Source organism: Perognathus longimembris, chromosome 18, assembly GCF_023159225.1.
Source record: "Perognathus longimembris pacificus isolate PPM17 chromosome 18, ASM2315922v1, whole genome shotgun sequence".
In the NCBI taxonomy this organism is placed as follows: Eukaryota; Metazoa; Chordata; class Mammalia; order Rodentia; family Heteromyidae; genus Perognathus; species Perognathus longimembris.
In genome coordinates, this window is record NC_063178.1 from 27,832,171 (window position 1) to 27,853,537 (window position 21,367).

Here is a 21,367-nt window from a genome sequence, read left to right on the forward strand (position 1 = left end):
AACTTTAAGAGTTTCTGAAGGAAAAGGCACTCAGTGCTGATTCCCAAAAGATACAGAAAAGTCTTATTATGGTATTCATTTGAGAATAACCACCTCAGAGCCACTTGATTATTACTATTTCACTCAATTGGATAGAAGTTTTTTTTTGCCCAAGAAAGATACAATAACGTCCAAAAATAATATTTCAAGGGTCAAACATAACTAGGCATGATTTTAAAGACTTTAGAGTCCCAGATATCCCCATCAAACTCCAGGACCACCAGCACATTAAAATAAAAATGTTGGTATAAACACAGCTGATCTCCATACTATGTATCTGTAGTTTCAAGATGAGTCTCCTCCTAGCCAGGTTGAAACTTTAACATGACTCACATGTGAATTTGCCTAGATAGAGCAAGGTCACGTAGAAAGGACAGATCACAGGAAGATGGAAAGTCTGTATTTGTTACCAGCTCCTTTACTGACTGGTGGTAGATATTAGGAGAATACTAAACCTAAAGCAGAAATGGCATCATATAAAAAACTCACTAGAGACAAGTGCTGGTGGCTCATGCCTGTATTCAAAGCTACTTAGAAGGCTGAGATCTGAGGATCTCTATTCAAAGCCAGTCTGGGCAAGAAAGTCCATAAAACTTTGATCTCCAATTAACCACCAGACAATAAAGAAGGGAGCTATTAGTCATAATGTTAGCTGGGCTAGAGCAGAAAAGCTCAGAGATAGCTCGCAGGCCCTGAGTTCAAGCCCCACAACAGATAAAAAACAAATAAATAAATAACAAATAAGGAAAATAAAGTCACTAGGATTGTGTGGGGAACCTGGGAACACAAATCTCACCATATATCCCTTGCTAAAAGGACCAAACAAGACAGTGTCTACATACTACCTGGCAATTCTTGCCTCAGTGTGCTTTCATCAGATTGTGCCCTGCTCCCTCCTCTCTTCCTTTAACTATAACTCCTTAATCCTTGTGGTCTACATTGAGGTAGAGAATTGTGAAATGGGATAGATAACAAAAGCATAGCTAGAATGGACAATGGCTTATATTTTGAAGACTGTGAATCTGTCTCTAAGGAAATGGAGTTTTCACTGTGATTTCTGCAAACCCCAGGAGGGGTCCTAGCTCCAGGTGGTCTATGTCTCTCATGCCTTTTACTTCAGCTCTGTTTTCTCCGTCCTTTGCCTCCAAGTAAAGGGAGGCACAAAAAAGAGTTTGTTCTCAGCTCTAAGTAGCTATCATAACATGGTTAGAAAAAAAATCAAGGACCACTCAACAGAAGTCAGTATTACCTCTTAAGGTAAATTATATGACATCAGTTTCTCATGCCACCTTCTGTTGTCACTTTAATGGGTCAGCCAGAGCCCTAGAACCACACTCTTTGCTAAGGCCTTGGAGAGGGCATTCCACAATGGCTATTTCTAACATCTACAACATCTCAACCACCTTAACTTCAAATCCATCAAAGATGTCTCCAAGTTTAAAAGAGACCTGTGAAGTTTTCATATTGTTTTCAAGACCACGTTGTATATTCTCCATGGACTTGAGTTCTTTTCCTAAATACTGTTCAGAGACTAGCAAAGCAGAAAGAGGGACACCTAGTTCCTAAAAATTATGAGCTCAGGGCTGGGAATGTGGCTTGGTGGTAGAGTGCTTGCCTAGCATGCATGAAGCCCTGGGTTTGATTCCTCAGCACCACATACACAGAAAAAACCTGAAATGGTGCTGTGTCTCAAGTGGTAGAGTGCTAGCCTTGAGCAAAAAGAAGCCAGAGACAGAGCTCAGGACCTGAGTCCCTAGCCCCAGGATTGGGAAAAAAAAAAAAAAAAGAAAGAAAGAAAAGAAAAAAAATTACAAGCTTGTCATCTGGGAGGAAGAAAAAAAATATAAGATTGAGAAAGAATGTACAAGGTAACAATTTGTGTATTTAGCCCGAATATACAAACAGCCCTTTGTTCAGAGATGAATCAACACTCCTCAGACTGTAATCCCCTGTTACTGTAGCTGGGGTTTTGTTATTCAGGACTCCAACTCCAACCTGTTTGGCAATCAGGTCAAAAAGGCAAATCACAACCGGGGCCCTAGACAGACCAGAATGGGCAGGAAGGTCTTAATGCACAACTTTCAACTTCTCTATTTTTCTATCCCTCCTTTCATATCAGAAGCCATCACAGAAATAAATAAGTTCCTCAAACTCCTCCTTCCCCTGAGAGGATGCTTCTAACCAGTCCACATCCAGCTGCCCACTTCAATGATCTTTAACCACAGAACATGTGAGGCCTTCCACTCTTTCCCACAAAACATTCTTGTTTGCTCACTAAACACTTTCCCACTCTCTTATTATTCTCCATGTCTCTGGAAAAGGTGACCTCCATTCTGTGGCAGACTAAATATTCTCTGTTTAGTTTCCTTTGGGTGTCATTTGCTGTATCTAAATGATTTAATTTTTTGAATAATGTATATTTTACAATAGAGGTCTCAATCTTGAATGTGTGTGTGTGTGTAAACCCACAGGCTTGAAATCAGGGCCTGGGCGCTGTCCCTGAGCTTTTTCCCTCAATGCCAGCATTCTACCACTTGAGCCACAGCTTCATTTCTGGATTTTGCTGGTTAATCAGAGATAAAAGTCTCACAGACTTTCCTCTCTGGGATATCTTCAAACCACAATCCTCAGACTCAGCCTCCTGTATAGCTAGGATTACAGCCACCAAAGACTGACTTTGATCTTGATTAGTTTTAAGAGACTGAACACTATTGTTAAGACCTGAGTAAGCTTACAATCTTCCCAAAACACACATCAGCTAAGTATCTTCCTAAATGGCCATTCCTGAGAAAAGCCACTATAGTATGTCATTCTATAGTGTAGTTTTATGTATGTATCACACATGTGCAGGGTTGATTTGGCTATGGTGGTTAGATGATGAGTTCCTTAAGAGCATCATCACCCCAACATCTTTGGCATCATCACCATTCATAGTTAGGTGATCTGTTCTTGTGAGTAAATGCATTGGTAGGTAATTGACTGACTTGGCTATTACAGTTAATGAAACTGATTGTTAAAAATTCTGGAAGGAGTTACACTCCAACAATGTAACTCCCTAGAAAGACTAAATCCAAGTTCAACAAAATAAACACCAGGAAACAAGATACTTGAATGGGGTATGTAGAGACAAGGAGAGTGGGGTAGACAGATGAAGCTATGGAGGGAGGGGATAATGTAGTAAACAATGCAATGCATAGCTTACAAAATTAAGAAAAAGGGAAGGGGTGGATTGGGAGAGATGGGTGAAAATGTTGAAAGAGATGACACTGATCAAGATGTGTTATGTTCATAAACCGCTTTGTTGAATGGCAATTCCACTGCACAACTACTTAAGATAATAAAAACACAAAATAAGCAATTATAGTTAATAAACTACAAAAATTCTCTAAGGTTTGGACTGGGATTCAGAGACAGCATGTATACAGTAGAAGTTGGCAGCATGATAAGAAATATATTCACGAATCCAGAATATTCACCCACCTCAATCTGTGTGTTGTTGTCCTGCCCATCGTCCAGGAGCAGGTCGGTGAAACCTCGAGGCTCTGGAGAGTCTTGGCCTATGCTTGCTCGGTTTGTGTCTACCGCCTTCAGAGGATCCAAGTTCCTTTTCCAGCGGTGGCTGTACGCATGCGCATCCACATCCACTTCTTCTGCTCCTGGAAAGGTGGGGGCAACTTCATACTGCCAGCCTGGGAAAAGAAACAGAATGTGTAAAGTCCAGGTATAACTCACAAACAGCATATCCACAAGCGAAGTAAAGGTGAGTGGACTTGTGGTGAAAATGGAAAATTAACAGAGCACAGTGAAATCAGAGAACTTGCACCTGGTTGAGTTATAAAAGCATTTTCAGGTGGCGTATGATTGCAACACACCACAGACTGTGACCGAAATTCACGGCCCACAGTGCAGCAGCATTTCATCTGGTGAGCAGCTTTACAGCAATGCCTTTTCCATCTATGTTCGGACACAGGCTTTGTAAACATTCTCTAGCTGCTCTGAGAAAGCACATGAGAAGAATCCACTGGAATGAGACTGAGCAATTCGCAGTTTGCTTGAAAATAAAAGTCTAAGAGGATGCACAAAAAAATGTGGCATAGAATGGTAGCTGGTCCATCTAGCTTTTCTATAGAGCACCTAAGTGGACATTCAGATTTTCATTGTTCTTTCTCGCAAACAAGAAATGTATAACTTCCCCTAAAGTAGTATATTCAGAAACGAAAGTCTGAAATTATGAGGGTGTATATTTGTATCTATTTCACATGAAATAGGCTGGCTCGGAGACATCAGTGTCCTTGAATGGGTTAAGTCCTATGTGGAATTCTCTTCATTGTAAGTGTGCAACCTACCCTTTAGTTTACAAGGCAGACCTGGTTCATTGCCTAACTCATTTAATAATCAGTACCCTCTGCAGGGATCACAGCAGCTCTTGTTCATCCACGCTCTCCTCACCTTGGGAACTTGTCAGGGTAGTAAAGGATGACAGCGACAGGCACTTATAGAAATGGATGGGATGGCAAGGAGATAAAATCACAGAGGTATTTTAAAGCCATCTGCAGGGACTGGCCCCGGTGACCCAGCACTTCCTGCCACTAGAGGAGGGAAAATTAGATTTAATCATGACTCCCAGTCTTTCATTTCAGCAGGTCAGCAGGGGAAGGTGTTCCACCAGGATTGGAAATTCCATTTCTGAGCAAGAGGAACAACCATCTACCAAGCCATTACCAAGAGATATGGATTGACAGGCTTTATAGCTACTTGGATATGAGTTCAAAAAGGGCTCACAGAACAGGGATGCAATCATGTCTCAGCTATTCTCCTAAGTACAAGAACACTCCAAGAAGATACAATATATTTAACGAAGCTTACAATATTACTGAATCAGCTACTTAGTATTCCAATAACTAGAGGCTACTACTGGATCACAGCTTTGTTCCTTTCAACTCATAAAGGCTCTGAGAAGTCTTCTAGATGAGACAATGAGTTGGTAAGATCTCCTGCATAGTCCAATGCTTAGTTGATACAAGCCAGAAAGAAATCTTATCATGGTGGCTCCATCTATTCCTTAAAAGGATCTTAGGGTCCAAAATAGCCAAAGCTCCACCAGCAGGCAGCCCAGAGAAAGAGAATTACAGCACTGCGCTCAATTCACTGAGCTATATGGTAAAAGGAACTCAGGTCCCCTAAGAATCATGCATGGTCCCCATGCATCCTGACCCCAAGGTTTCAACAAGCACATCTAATGAAGTGTTATCATCGTTACTCTAAAAAACGTTTCTTTTTAGACACATTTGTCTGGAATAGAGACCACTCCACAGTATGCAACTGTTGACTGAGTGACTGAATGAGGAAATGCAATCACCACTCGCTATCTCTTTGGAGTCAGAGCCATAGACCTGGTAGAATTAAGTACTGGGAAAAGTACTCTGCAAAGGTTCAATAGACTTGGGATAAAAGTATTTCCTTTTAGAGCTTACTCATTGTGGAATCTCGAGTAATTTATACAACTTTGTGCTCTAGTTACCCTATATTTTAAATGGGACTGAGAATATCTTACCTGCAAAAGCAGACAGTGTTTCTGAGGAATGTGTCAGGCCTTGAGACCTATTATTCTAGAAAAAGCTGCATAGAGCATATGTGTTTGTCTTATTTATATGCCCTGCCTCATTATCAAAGAATATATGAGGTAGCTTACAACAAAGGTAAGCAATAAGATTTTATAATAGCCATCCATATTAAACCTCCTAGCACAAAACTTTGGCCAGCATCAGAAAAGAACATTTGCCTTGTGTGCAGGGTGGTAGCTCTCAGGAAGTGCTATCCATGGAGATTTAGGTGTACAAACAGCTGACAAACCGAAAGGAGATGGCACTAGGACCTCAGACTTGATAAGAACACAATTCAGTAAGTACATTACTCCTTTCCATAATGTTCAGTAGTATTTAAAATGTCAAAAAATGATACACACAAAAGGCTCAACTTCAACCTGAGGCATACATAGCATGACAATCCTCTGAAGAAGAAATTAGGCAGAAATATCCTAAAACGTCTACAGAGTTTTCATTAAAACCTTCAATAGAGAAGCTTAAAGTAACTTTTGGATTTCCTTCCTTCCTTCCTTCCTTCCTTCCTTCCTTCCTTCCTTCCTTCCTTCCTTCCTTCCTTCCTTCCTTCTTTTCCTACATGCCAACCTGCCTTCCTGCCTGCCAATTGTAACAATGGAAGTTCTATTTCTCAGTCATCTCAAGTCTCTCTTTCGATTTTTCTTCCTGACTTTTGACTCTAAAAAGCAATGCCAAAGAGTTTTAAAACATAGAATGATGATCTTCATATTTTGAATTTCATTTGAAATCTAATGAATATATCTAGTTCGTGGTCCTATAGTAAATATGCAAGTGTATTCTCTAGCTGGATATAGGTGACAGTGAATTTGGTAGACAGGTAGAACTCTTGTATGACACATGAATAGTTGGTTATTTTACTCCTGATAAGCTTCTGTCTCCAGAGTACTGTGTTTCTTCCTTTTCCACTTTTTTTTCATTTTGCCATTTAAATTATCCTGTGACATCGTTTTTATTGACATATTAATTTGTACCTATGACTGGAGTTCTGTGTGGTGTCTCCACATTGGCCTGCACTGCTCCCTGACCAGGACTTCCTTACACTTACTGACCACTACAGACCACAACCGACCACTAGCTACACTCACAGACCTTGGCTGGCACCTTTCCACCCACAGACTTTCTGCTGTTGTCATTCCAACTGCAGACTTTGAAAACCAATTATTTGTTCCCTCTAATTGGGCTTAAAAAGAGTAAACAGCATCTCCAGGCAGGTCTGATGGGTTTTCTAATGAGAAGATTTGTGAACTTCAGCCCCAGTTTCTGTGAAAACATATCAGATTGCCCTGCCAACCCTCATTGTTTTTCTCCAGTTATGTTATGAATAAACGAGGCTGCCTGTTCATGTGCAGAGGTAGCACTGTTACATGTATGATTACACACATGTTCAGTAGGACAGGGCTCATCAAGACGGAAGCATGAAGTTGCTTAGATGATTCTGGTAACATTTCTGAATGATTTCTAGAGATGTGTAAGTCAATCAAAATGGATATTTTATAGAAACCAAGACAGAAGGAAAGCAGAAGGACCACAGCTGCTTATCTATATAGTAAACTATTCGTCTGCATTTCATGGGCTTTCAAATGCATGAAAATATTTTAAATTATTTTTAAGTTGGCCCCAAAATGGATTACTCAGAAGAAAGATACATTTGTGAGCTAGAACTTGTCCTTTCCTAGCTGTAGTGGAAACAAACACACCAGGAGAAATCTCCAGGAATATTCTGTGCAAACAGATTGTTTGCGTTCTGTCTGCTGTACATTAATTAAACCACCGATGGAAAACCTCCACAGGCAATCTTCTCCAACATATTTGACTAGAGCCATTAATCATATACCTTGTGGAAACAATGTGTATAATCTAACAAATTCCATTCAGATATAAGGGTTTAAAAAACTATAAAAATACACATTTCTTTATATACAGTATATAAATGTATTTTGATACAATTACAATAGCTGTAACTTATTATTGAAGAGGGTACTGTTTTACCCATAGAAGGTCCTTATGAAATTCTCATAAGGACAGTTGATTTAAGAAAAGAATAGGATACATATACATATCCTTCATTATTCTTTATAAAACATAAAGTATCTTTTTCCCCCCACCCTACACTAAAAGCAAAAGTAAAGAAAGGGATGTTGGGTTGAAAATATTAACTTAAAGTCATATCCTAGTGATATTATTTATATACCACATACTTAACTAACAATTACATTTTAGAAAATATATATATATAAATTATTATATATATATATATATATATATATTTTTTTTTTTTGCCAGTCCTGGGGCTTGGACTCAGGGCCTGAGCACTGTCCCTGGCTTTCTTTTTACTCACGACTAGCACTCTACCACTTGAGCCACAGTACAACTTCTGGCTTTTTCTATTTATGTGGTGCTGAGGAATCAATCCCAGGGGCTTCATGCATGCAAGGCGAGCACTCTACCGCTAAGCCAAATTCCCAGCCCCATTTTGAAAATATTTTAACACCTTGAGCCCTATACACAAAGCACTCCAGGAAGCAACTGCATGAAACAACATGCAACAGTTAAAACTAGACTCCATTTCTACTGTTCTACCTGGTATGCCTTTTGTTTGTACTTTCTAAGTGAACTCAACCACCACTGTGAATTCCCTGCAGGAACAATCAGACACCTTGGTGCATGCAGATTTACTTGCAAGAGTCATCTGAGAATACACGGAAATATTTGGCTAAGGTGGACTTCCATATGGCTTTGCATCTCAATTTATTACTGCAGTAAAGAGGAAATTCTACGAAAATAGTGATATCCTTGGTTACGTCTAGTAATGAACTGTCTATCCCAGTTGGCTTGGAGCTATAGATTTATAGCATTAGAGAGCAAGGTAGATATAGAAGATAAAGATAAATTATTTTGTCTAGAGATAAAACTATTTATAAAACACAAGGCCTGATTCAGACCACTCCTCCCTCATCTTCCTTCACCAGACTTTATATTCCCACCACACAGAATTCTCCAATAATATCTTGATTAACAATGAAAGTAGTATTTTCCCTATTTGCACTTCCTAAACTGTAGGAAATCTTATCAATCCTCAAAAAAATCCAACTAAAATATTGTCTTTTTGAATGAGTTTACCTTTGACTCCCTATTCTACAGAACTGAGTTTTCTTCTACAATCAAAAACCTCCTTTTAGCTGACCCTTTAAATGATCTTGTCCTATCTCACTTGAACATAAGACTGTGCAGAGATAATATAGTAGGCCTGAGACTTGTTCTTTTTTTTTTTTTTTGAGACTTGTTCTTTTTAAAAAATATTTTGCATCCCTGTCTTTCGGGTAACATCTGGGAATTTAGCATGAGGGAGGGTCCCCAACAATTCTATAACTGAGCTGGTGGTAGTAGGATCAAGGTGTGGGACTAGGCAGATTATCAGTAGAAGAGCCTTCCCAGAACATAACACAAACACAAAGGCTTGGGATTTAGCTTAACTAGCAGAACACTTGTCTAATATCTATGAGGCCCGGGGCTCAAGCCCACAAAAAAATATAAAACATAACAAAAAAATCTTGCTGGAACTAAACTATTTCAGCAAATAGTAAAGTTTATACCTTCCTTCCCCAATAGAGATAGTTAAATGACCAGATGGTTATGACATTTACTGAAAGACTTATGTTTCAAAAACTTGGTTGCCTATACATCAGTGTTCAAAGGATATCCAGTCATAAAGTCTCTGATTTCAACAATGAATTGATGCATCTACTGATGAACTGAACACCCGAATGGACTATTGGGAGACCACAGAAACTGTGAGAGTTAAGAACTAGTTGAAGGAGATAAGTCATTGAAAATACGGTCCTTCCCTCCCCTCCCGTCTCTTCATCTCTTCTACTCCCCCTTCCTCCCCTCTCCTCTCCTATCTTCTTCTCTCCTTTTCCCTTCCCTCTGCTCTCTTCTCCTAGGCATCCCTCCTCCTCCCCCCCTCCTCCTCCTCCTCCTCCTCCTCCTCCTCCTCCTCCTCCTCCTCCTCCTCCTCCTCCACCTCCCCCTCCTCCTCCTCCTCCACCTCCCCCTCCCCCTCCCCCCCTCCCCCTCCCCCTCCCCCTCCCCCTCCCCCTCCTCCTCCTCCTCCTCCTCCTCCTCCTCCTCCATCTCTCTCTGTCTCTGTCCTCCCCCTAATTCTCCTTCCCCCTACAATGAGATGGACCTCCCCACCTTTCTTGCCATGTCATCCTGGCACACCACAGAGCCCCAAACTGGAATCAGTTGACCATAGACTGAAACTATAACCCAAAATAATCATCACCTCCTTTGCTTTCACCAAATATTTTGTCACAGGTATGGCAACCATGTCAGAAGAAGAAACTGTTGGGAAACAAATCTGTAAAGTCCTCCATTTTCCTGAGATGAATTTCAGTCAAAAATAGGACACTGGCCAGTTGGAGGACCTCTAGTAGCACCATGGCTATATTTCATCTCTGTCTTCATCGCTACTGCAATCCATAAGAAATGGAACACATCTTTGGAAAGTGTGGACATGATCCAGAAAGACTGAAAAGTTACAAAGTAGGATGAAGAGAGAGACATTTTAAATTAAAAGTGAAAATTAAGTAGTTACTCTATAAATTTGAGTTCAATCTCTGAGGAAGCAGAGAATTAGAACCCTGAACTTCCAACAGCAAGACAGCAAGCATCCTACACAGTCTCCATTTGCTGCCACTTGCCCTTCTCTCACATCTCACTTCAGGTCACTGTGGTATTCTTGGTCTTGGCAGGGTGCACTTTATTTTGGTGAAGAACATTTGGCAGTGTAAGAAAACTATAAAGAAAGTAAGGACAGAGTGCATTGGCTCCATCCTACAATCCCAGCTATGCAGTGCAGGCAGGAGGCAGAGGTAAGAAGCCAACTTGTACAAAAATATAATTGAGTCCAATTCAAAACACAAACTGAGCATGGAAATATAGACTATCTCCCAACTTATATCAGAGTCAGAGGTGGGAGGCTCACTGTACAAAGTGTTTGATCCAAAATATATGGTTTAAAAACTGTACTATTAAATAGATAATCCAGTATGCAAATTCTAGAGGTAAAACGAATAAATCAATCCCATAGAAATTATAAAAGCATGCTCAGCATTATAAGCACATAGTAATAAAATTAAAGACAACTTGAACATGCTACTATAATTTATCAAAATACTTAAGGTAAATAGAATTTTAGGGAGGGGAGCCGGGGGGATGGGAAGTGGGAGAAAATGGGGGAGGGAGTAACAATGTTCACAAGACATATACGTCTTACCTTACTTATGTAACTGAAACCCCTCTATACATCACCTTTACAATAAAATGAAATTAAATTAAAAAATAATTTTAACTGAGCTGTGGTTGTTCTAATAAAGCTAATACTAATTAAATTAATAATAATTCCCCCTCATATGGTATTAATAATGAATTTCAAATTCATTTTTATACTGTTGTACTTAGGACAGATACATGAGGAAAGACAGGTGGTACACTGAAAAAGGTTCCAAGGCTGGGGCTAGCCATTCAGTATCAAAACTGGGGAAAATTTAACAATAATATTGATGATATATGATATCATGAAAGGTTTGGAAAGTCATTGAAAATAAATATTTGTTTGAGTGAGGGTTTCCTACTCAACAGTACAGTAGAAATTTTAAAACAAAGAACTCAATAAATATCAACATTGGTCTTAGTGTATAGATGACAATTTTCCATTTTATAAAAGTTGTTTAATTACTCAGGAAATCAGCCTAATATTTTCAGTTAAGTTGCTTAAACTGAGAGAATAAACTCACTTCCAAATAGGCTGCAATTTTTCAAATAATGTTTAAATAGGTAGAAAAGACTTAATTACAGCTAAAGTTAAAGCTTAATTACAGCTAAAGTTCTACCTTTAAGTGAGATCCTGGCATGATGAATCCAGAAATCACATGAGAATTTTTTGTATGTCCATACCACTTATAGAATAACAAGGTGTAGCATTATTTTATTTTATTTTTAGCTTTTAAGAAGTAAGGGTGATATACAGAGGGGCTATAGTTACATATTAGGTAATTAGTACATTTCTTGTCAAACACTGTTACTCCCTCATTTTCTCCTACTGTCCCTACCCCCAACCCCCCTCCCCTAAAGTTGCAAAGTTTGTTTCCAACATAGTGTCTTGTGTTTCACCCTTGGTCCTTTGTTGCACCATTGTGTGAGTCCGTTTCCCCTCACCAAATCAGATAAACATATATGCAAGACACAAGGTACCAAAATCAAAAACAGTAACAACAGAGAACAAACCAAAGGAATAAAAGAAATAACTTAACACAGTACATTTAAAAAAAAAACCTCTTGTTTCTTTATCTTGGGATTCATTTCAGTTAGCATCATTTTATATGGTCACATGTACATAGCTATTGAGCTAGTGTTATCCTAAGCTAGGACTATCCTAGACATATACTAAATATTATAAATGAGGGAAACCATCAAGCCTATGTTTCTTTGGGTCTGGCTTACTTCACTTAATATGATTTTTTCCAAGTCTTCCATTTCCTTACTAATAGGGCAATGTTAATCTTTCTGAAGCTATACAACAAACAGGATCTCATATCATAAATATACTTAGAGCTCAAAAATTAAACACCCCAGTAACAAATCCTCAATAAAAAGCCAACAACCTCATTAGTAAGTGGGCTAAAGAATTAAAGAGCCCACTCTAGAGAGGAAATAAGAATACCAATAGACACATCAAGAAATGTTGAACATCTCTGGCCATAAAAGAAAAGCAAATCAAAAGTACATTGAGATTCCATCTCACCCAAATTAGAGTTATCAAGAAAACTCATAACAATAGTGGCTGGTGGTGACATGGCCAAAAGGGAATGCTAATACACTGTTGGTGGGAATTCACATTGGTTCAATCACTCTGGAAAGCAGTATGAAGGTACCTCAAAAAAGTTAACATAAAGCTGCCCTAGGATCTAGTAATACCATTCCTGGACATATACCCAAAGGATCACAGACAAAGCAACACTAAAACCACCCACACAACTATATCCATTGCAGCACCATATCTATGGTATGGAATTGACCCAGATGCCCTCAGTAGATGAATGGATCAAGAAACTGTGGTATATATACATAATGGAATTCTATTTTTTAATTTTTAATTTTTTCCCCTGGAAATATCCATTCACTTTAATTCAGGGTTCATGTGGTGATCACCATAAGGTATAATTTTATAATTTGTATGGTCTCTCTCAGCAACAATATCTATTATTCTACCTTTTTTAAAGTTACTTAGCTAAATGTCTTAATATATTTATGTTCTTCAAGGTCACATAATATATATTTGTTCTAAGGTTTTCATTTTATTTTAGAAAAATCATGTGTTATGATTGCTTAGAGATTCCATAGCACAAGGAATAATAAATACTACTTGGTAAAATACCTTTACATTTATATTCATCATTAGCCAACTGAAACTTCTCCTGTTTCCTGTCTTGGGAATGTCTTGGGAATGGCTGATTTTAAAATGAGAATCTGCACTAAAAGCTAATTCTCAATGCAAGAAAAATATGACTCTGCCAACTAGGGAGACAGCAAGATAGAAAATTCTGTAAACAAGGACCAGTTATGGCCAATAGACTCTCTTGGGAAAATGTGAAAATTGGGGCCAGAATAGACCAGATGGAATCAATTGTTATAATGGTGCCCCAGCATCACAATGATGTCCAAGTGCCTAGGGCCCCAATCACCCAGAGCCTTCTATGAAATGAAGGCTGCCAGATGTCTGATAGACTCAAACTCATTCCATATTGTCATCACATCCTATTTAGTTTGTGGGATCAGAATCTATAATGGCTCAATGATGAGCCCAAAAGGACTCAGCTGTTGACTACGAATGACAGCCAGCACATTGACTACTATCAGATTGTGATTTGCAAAATGATTTAAATCCGTTAGATTACATCATTATCAAAATAGCCCCAACTATCTATAGTCTAAATGACCTCTATAAATTTGTATGAGGTTGGACAGGGTACAATAATAGCATTGGTTATTTCTTTATCACTGTTATCTCAATGGCTATTTTATTTAAAAAGTAAAAATAAAACAAAACCTTCCTTGAATTTTAACTGTAATTTCACGTGAGTGACTCAACTCTTCTAGACCATTGAAAGGTGATGCTAGGAAGTGGAAGATAACACATGCATGCACACAGGTGCCAGTCCTGGGGCTTAAACTAAAAGGCAAGGCTCTGTCCATGAGCTTTTTTCACTCAAGGTTGATATTCTCACACTTGAGCCACAGTTCAGCTTCTGGCTTTTTGGTGATTAATTTGACATAAGAATCTCAAGAACTTTCTCTGGCTGGTTTTGAACCACAATCTTCAGATCTTAGCCTTTTGAATAGTTAGTATTACAGATGTAAACCACTGGCACATTTTCTTATAGTTGAACCTAGTATTATTTTCTTGAAGTAGGAGTACAGCATTCTAAAGTTCAATGTAAACAAATTTACCCATTTTCCCCCAAACATAAGCAATATTTTCCATGTACTTTCTACACACCAATTGGCTGCCTAAAAGCTCAGGCAGTACTAAACTCATAATGGCTCTCCTACCCTAAGCACTTGTCAAAACTGTGACCTGTAACTGATAAGTTTGAGGTGTGATAGGAAAACTAGCAGGATTTTTTCCCCTTCTTCACAATTCTGCAAGCTTGTTCATAATATTCAGCTCAGCAAACTCAAATATGATTTTTCTTCTTTCCTTATTCAGTCAAGAACTTTCACCTAAAATTGTTTTCATATTTTCCTTTCAGCAAAGGAAGCACTTTATATCTCTTAGAAGTACCTAAATCACCAGCATCCTTTTCTTGTACTGGCACCAGTATATAAAAGAAAGGATATTTGTGTTGATCCGATAGCCAAGGTAAGATGACAATCAATGTATATTCTAGACAGATTATGTATAGTCGGTGGAAAAACTGGACAAAGGGATGGGTTACATTTCAATCAGGATAAAGGTAATGGTGGGAGCTTTCATTCTGCAAAATATAACCATGTGCATTTTAAAACTAATGAAGTGTTTGATTTTGGAATTTTTCAGTTAATATTTTCAGAATATAGAGTTGAACGTGGTCAAAAGAAAACACAGAAAGTGAAACTGCAGATACAGGAAAGGTGGTGTGTCTGGATTGATGAGTTATGGGTCCCTCCTTAACCCTACAGTCGTCACAAAGACTGAATAGGTATTACTCATTCTTTTTGAATATCATTCTGGAAGAAAGTTGGAAAATACAACCAGGAAATCTACTTTATGGAATTAAAGATGACTGCTAATTTTTTAGTTTGGATTTCTGGGATATCTACATTTTAAGCCTTACATACAACAAGCTAGATTTATAGGCAAGGCATTAAAATTATCTTCACATTTTTTGAATCTTTTTATTATCTGTAAGTAGTTTCACAAAGAACTTGCCATTCACCAAAGTAGTGTATGAATACACTGCATCTCACTTCTTGCAACAGTCTCATCCACCCCTCCCAACCCACCCCTTCCCTCAGTTTTCTTAATTTTTAGGGCATGTATTGAATGTTTTTCCATTTAACAAAGTAGTTTATGTATGCAATGTATCTTGACCTGTGTCATTAATTCAACATCTCCCCCCCCCCACCTTTGATTCACCATTTCCCCCTTATACATCTCAATTCTGTGGTATATACAATTCATTCTTGCCTTCATTCTCCCTTCTTCCCTGCTTCATTCATCTACCCATCTCCCCTTGTTGCTCTTTCCTCTACCCCTTCCTTGCCACCTTGTAAGTACCCATTTTCTGGTATTGATTCTGTGGAGCTTTGATTTAATCTTTTTTAAAGTATTATACTACTTGAGCTTTCCATAGAATCTATTATACTTCCTTAATTCATTTGTATCCTCTTGCTTACAACCAGTGTTTTTACTTGTAGATTTTTGGGTACAAACCAACTACCACAAATGAGGAAAACCTTGAAGTCTGTGTTTCTCTGGGTCTGGCTTACTTCACAATACAATTTTTTTCCCCAAGTCTTTCCATGAATGGTATAATTTTATTCCTTCTGATGGATGAGTAGAATTCCCATATATATATATATATATATATATATATATATACATACATATATACATACATATATATATCAATTATTATTATTTCTTGTCAGTTGTAGGCTTGAACTCTGGACCTGGGTGCTGACCCTGAGCGCTTCAATGCAAGGCTAGTGCTCTGCCACTTTGATCCACAATGCCACTTCCTCTGCTGTGTATATATAAACCACAGTTTCTTATCCAGTCTTCCACTGAGGGGCATCTGGGCTGATTCCATATTGTGGGTATGGTCAGTACTACTGAGATGAGTATGGTTCTGCCGGTAGCTTGAGTGTGGTCTTGTGTGTCCTCTAAAGGTCACACAGGTTCAATTACCACCACTTCATTTTCCATATAACCTCAGGACTGGACTCAAACCTATGGCTGTGTTGTTGTGTTTTATTTATTGGTTAAATGACATTCTTTTACATAGGACCATGAACTAATTCAGGGGAGGAGAGATGCCATGCCTTTATTTGATTTTGTGCTCTAGTTTGTTATTATAAAAAATTATCCCTAAAATTACCTAGATTTCAAGCCTATCTGTTTCCCTAATCCACATCTTCACATAGGGTAGAAAGTGGTAGCCGCTTTTATTTAAGACAATATTTCACAGCTTAAAATTCTAAGCTTTGACTATGTGAGCATATTGAGTTATTTCAAGGGAAAACTAGAACCAGCCTTGAAAATTTCTCTGCAATTTTCTATACTTTTCTGACCTCTTTTCCTATACATATGTTCCACTGAATAAAAGATCCAAATTACAGCATAACTTTCAAGCACTATAGAAAGTTTAGCAAGATTAATGTAGCAAGAAAAAGTAATTTCCTCAAAGTTTTCCTGCCTCTCACATTGGATACATAGATTTACTGACATAAATCACACAACCTTGCAATCCATAAAGCAACGGGAAAACACACTTAGCTTTGATGTCTCCAAATGGCTTTAGAAAAAAAAAAGTTCTAAGTGAAAAAAGTAACTGCAGGAAAGATTTATGCTTCAAAATATCAAAGACAATTGTGCACCAAAAGAGTATTAAGCATTTGATCATTAGACCAGGTTAGATATAATTCCTTAACATATATATTTCTATGTATTTAAATTTGAAATACTTGATATATAATACTCTACTTACTTCATTCATTTTTTTGGAATATTGACTAGTAGATGCTTGTACCAAGACACTCAGTTTACCCAGAATCTTTATTAATAACTCAAACTAATAGTCTGAGATGGGGTTACTTAACATGGCAAAGAAGTGTTTGTGTAAACTGAACATATTGAATTGTAAGACATATCATCTTCCAATTAATCTCTTTCCTAAAACTGGGAAAACTTTATTCCAAACACAGGGAAAATGATGATGAATAAAAAGTCAAACATCAATGCAAACATAGCTAGGAATTTTTGTATTCTTAATAATGATCATACTTTAAATACTGTATTTTAATCACTGAATGTAATAGAATTTTCCCACTGTTTTTGAAGCAGAGACATATTTAAATTGTAATGCCATCTAACCTTTATTCAAACAGCACTTTTAAAATAAAGTTTTCAAGAATCTCTAAGATGATGTGAATGTCTGAATTTTGTCATCACTTTCCTGAGAACATTTCCTAATTAAATTGCATGATTGCCTGTATTTATGCTGATTGCACAATTTAACTAACATTGTAAATAAACCACAATCAACAAAATTACATTTGGAGAAAGAAAAAGAAAGAAATCAAGACAGTAAAACCTATACTAAAATTAGATTTCAATTTTTGTGATTTATTCCTAAAATATACAAACAACTAGTTAAGAATTAAGCCACTAAAGTGGAATATAAACCTGATTTCAGCAAAAAGCCCTCAGCCACTGGAAAATTAGAACTCTGACAGTTTTAGAATTGAACTGTCTCATCATTCTTTTTTCTTTTGTATTAATTTTGTATTAATTTTGTTAAGACTTGTTTTTTCTTATTTTTTATATCACAAAAGTATATTGCAGTTACACTAGAAAAGTATCTGGGTTAAATACTTGTTAAATATATATATATATATATACATACGAAAACGTCCTGCTATGCTTGTAACAAACTTTAGTCCATATCCATGGAAAATATTTGAATTTCATAAAATAATTTAAAGTACATTATGTTTCATTATTGTGCAAGCATTGCTTGTCAGACTGTTAGATTTTATATATGTATTAATGATCAACACAATACAAAGACAACAATTCTTTCCTTGCCTTATACATAAGATCTGCCTGACAAACATGGATTTCTGAAATTATATCCCAGCTCAACAACTCACTAAATGAGGTACTTTTACAAGTTCTTTATAGTAAACACCATCCCACTCATACTAAAATGAAGCAAAGCACTAGTCATAACAGTGTAAATAGGCCAAGTGTAATTGGCTCACACCTGTATTCCTAACTACTCAGGAGGTTGAGACGTAGAAGATGATAACTTGAATCTGGCCTGGCCAAAAAAAAAAAAAAAAAAAAAAAGTCTTAGAAACTCTAAATTTAAGCAAAAGTCAGGCTCAAGACATGGTTCAACTGGTAGAACATCCAACCTAGCAAACAAGGTAGCTGAGCATTCCACCTAGTACTAGAAAATAATAAAATGAAGAAAATAGCCAAAAGAGATTTTAGAAATATAGATGTAGACATTTGATGCAATTTAGAAATCATTTCATTGTAAGAACATAAGTAAGTCGGATACATAGCAATAAACCTCATCAAAATAAAGACCATGTCTAATAAGCTAACAGCAATCAATAGACTGAGTGGGGAAAAGCTAAAACTTTCTTCTCTAAGATCTAAGACAACAAGAGGATGACAAATATTATCACTTTTATTCAACAGGATGCTGGAATTCCTACCCACAGCAATCAGTCAAGAGAAACAACAAGTAAAGGGCCCTGAAAAAGGATATTGATTGTCACTGTTTGCAGGTGACATTCTATTTTTTTTTAAATAAAGACTCCACCAATGAACTACTCACACTTATTAATAAAGCAATTTAGCAAAGGTGGAAATAACAATATCAACATATAAACATCCAGAGTATTACTACAAGATGGAAAATTATTTGAAATAGAAATACCCTCAGTTCACATGAGCACAAAGATAGCCCATGTTTATGATCAGAAACATATATTCTGTTAAAATGCCCATACAAAATAACAATAGCCTTCTTTTACAGACTTAGAAAAAATCCTAAAAAATCCTAAAATGTGTATGAAACCACAAAAAGTTACCCAGATAGTCAAAGCAATCTTGAGTAAAAAGAGACCAAGAATGATATGCTATAAATCCATAGTAGTAAAAGTACATAGTATTGTCACCAAAATAGACAATGCAGAGGAACTGAATAGAAGAGAAAGCCCAGCAGCACAGCCATCGATCTACACTTGATCTCAACAAAGATACAAGAAGATTTTTTAGAAAAAAAATCAGTCTTTCCAAAATATAGTGCAGGAAATTTGATTATCACTATGAAGAATCAAACTAGATCGTATCTGTAACTACTTCCAAAAATTAAATTCAAATATAATAGACGGACATATCAGATTTGAATTAATGAAATATATGGCAAACACTTCACAACACTGGAATGGGCAAGTCATTTTTGAACAAAACCTCACATATGTAGAAAAGTAAAGGGGGTAATAGACAATTTTAGTGAACTTAAAAGCGTTTGTTTGTATTGAAAACAATTATCAGATGAAGAGACAAACTCCATTGAGGAGAAAATAATTTCAAACTACATATTGAGGAAGGTCATAATACGAAGAAATATAAGATCAATTCAATAATTAAATAAACAAAAAGTATGGACGTTCAGCAAATAATAAAAATAAAAATATCAGATGAGTTAGCAATCCTTTTTTTTTGTATTTATCAAAATGAAGTGAAAGAACCACTAATCCCTGTTTACAGCACTGGTTACAACAGCCAAGAAATGGAAATAACCTAAGTTGCCATCAAATACTGGATAGATGAAGACATTTTGGAAAATAAACATGATGAAATATTATTTAGTCATAAAAAAAGTCAGGCCTGTCATTTGCAATAACTTGGACTGAATTCAGTGCAATGTGCCAGACACAGAGAAACTGCAGTACTCTCTCTCTCTCTCTCACTCTCTCTCTGTCTCTCTCACTTTCTCTCTCTCTCTCTCTCTCTCTCTCTCTCACACACACACACACACACACACACACACACACACACACACACACACGTGCCTTTGCCCTTGATTGTTTTGTCAGTAAAACTCCCAGAGTGGAATCGGTAGGCAGTTGCATTTACATTGTCATCAGGATAAGAGCAGATGAACAGCAAATTGCCATCCATTACTAAATTGTATCTTTAAAAAAAAAAATGTACCTATGTGATAGAAGAAAAATAAGATGTCCCTATTTTTTTTCTTTTAATGTCTGGGAGATGACCCCGGGCCTTGAACTTGCTAGGTAAGTGCTCTACCACTGAGCTATATGACCCCATCCTCTCAGAATTTTGATAACAGTCTCATTTGCTAATTCTGTCAGGAACAATGTGAGACAATGTAGAACACGGCCCGGCCCCTCACAAGCCCCCACCACAGCCATGTTATCACTTCTGTCTCCTGCTGCTCTCTTCCTATGCTATGTGATTTTCTAAAAAAACTAACAAACCACAACAACATCTGTGGAATATACAAAAAGAGATAGTAGTTCCTAAACCAAGGCCTTTTGCATAATAGATAAGTTTACATTATGAATTGATATAAATAAATAAAATATTTTCCACGGTTCATATTTTCTTGGTGTATAGGCAGACAAAGTGGTTTCATTGTGACATTTACATCCTTTCATTTAATGTGCTTTGACCATTTTCATCTATCTCTCTGCCTCTGACTCCATCTAGGTCTCTGTAATCGCTCTGTGTGTGTGTGTGTGTGTGTGTGTGTGTGTGTGTGTCTATCTGTCTGTCTGTCTCTCTGTCTCTCTCTCGCTCGCTCTCTCTGTGTCTTTCTGTCTCTTCTTCTCTCCCTCCCTCTTCAGTGCTGAGAATTGAATCCAGGGTCTCATACTTTCTAGACAAGTAATGAATACTGGATCCATGTCTCAGACGTCTATGACTGTCCTATCTACCACTTACATTAGCCTATGAAGTAATGGCATATCACTTCCACATGGTCAGTCTTAAAACATGCCTTAAAAAAATCTTTGCCTTTTTTCTTTCATTCTATGTTCAGCTACTCATCCCACGGATATGTTTTTGTTGTTGCTGTTGAGGTCATCCTTATCCAAACTAAGCCAAAGGAGCATAGTTGTAGATTCACACATATCTAAATATGGCACTAATAGTGCAATCTTCATTTGAAAATTTGCTAATATGAATATTCAGACCTTATCAAACAGGCTAAAAATACTGGCCAGAAAATTACAACACCAAAAAAACCAACCTAACGTTTGACTTTATCAGAGAATATGAGTGATGCATTTTATCTTTGCCATACAAGACTGCAGGATGATATAATACACTAAATGTGTCCTGTTTTGCTGTTTGTATGGTATGGCTTGGCTTTGCTAATCCTAAAATCAGTTAC

The 21,367-nt window shown here is 37.2% G+C and overlaps 1 protein-coding gene across 1 annotated transcript in view; it reads right to left on the reverse strand.

Annotated features, from left to right (window-relative positions):
• The window catches only part of Plxdc2 (plexin domain containing 2), a 363,495-nt gene that overhangs the window by 200,320 nt on the left and 141,808 nt on the right, over window positions 1–21,367 (reverse strand). Inside the window, exon 2 of the mRNA XM_048367888.1 lies at window positions 3,520–3,728. Coding sequence (XP_048223845.1) covers window positions 3,520–3,728 — 209 coding nt within the window. The remainder of the gene's footprint in view (window positions 1–3,519; window positions 3,729–21,367) is intronic.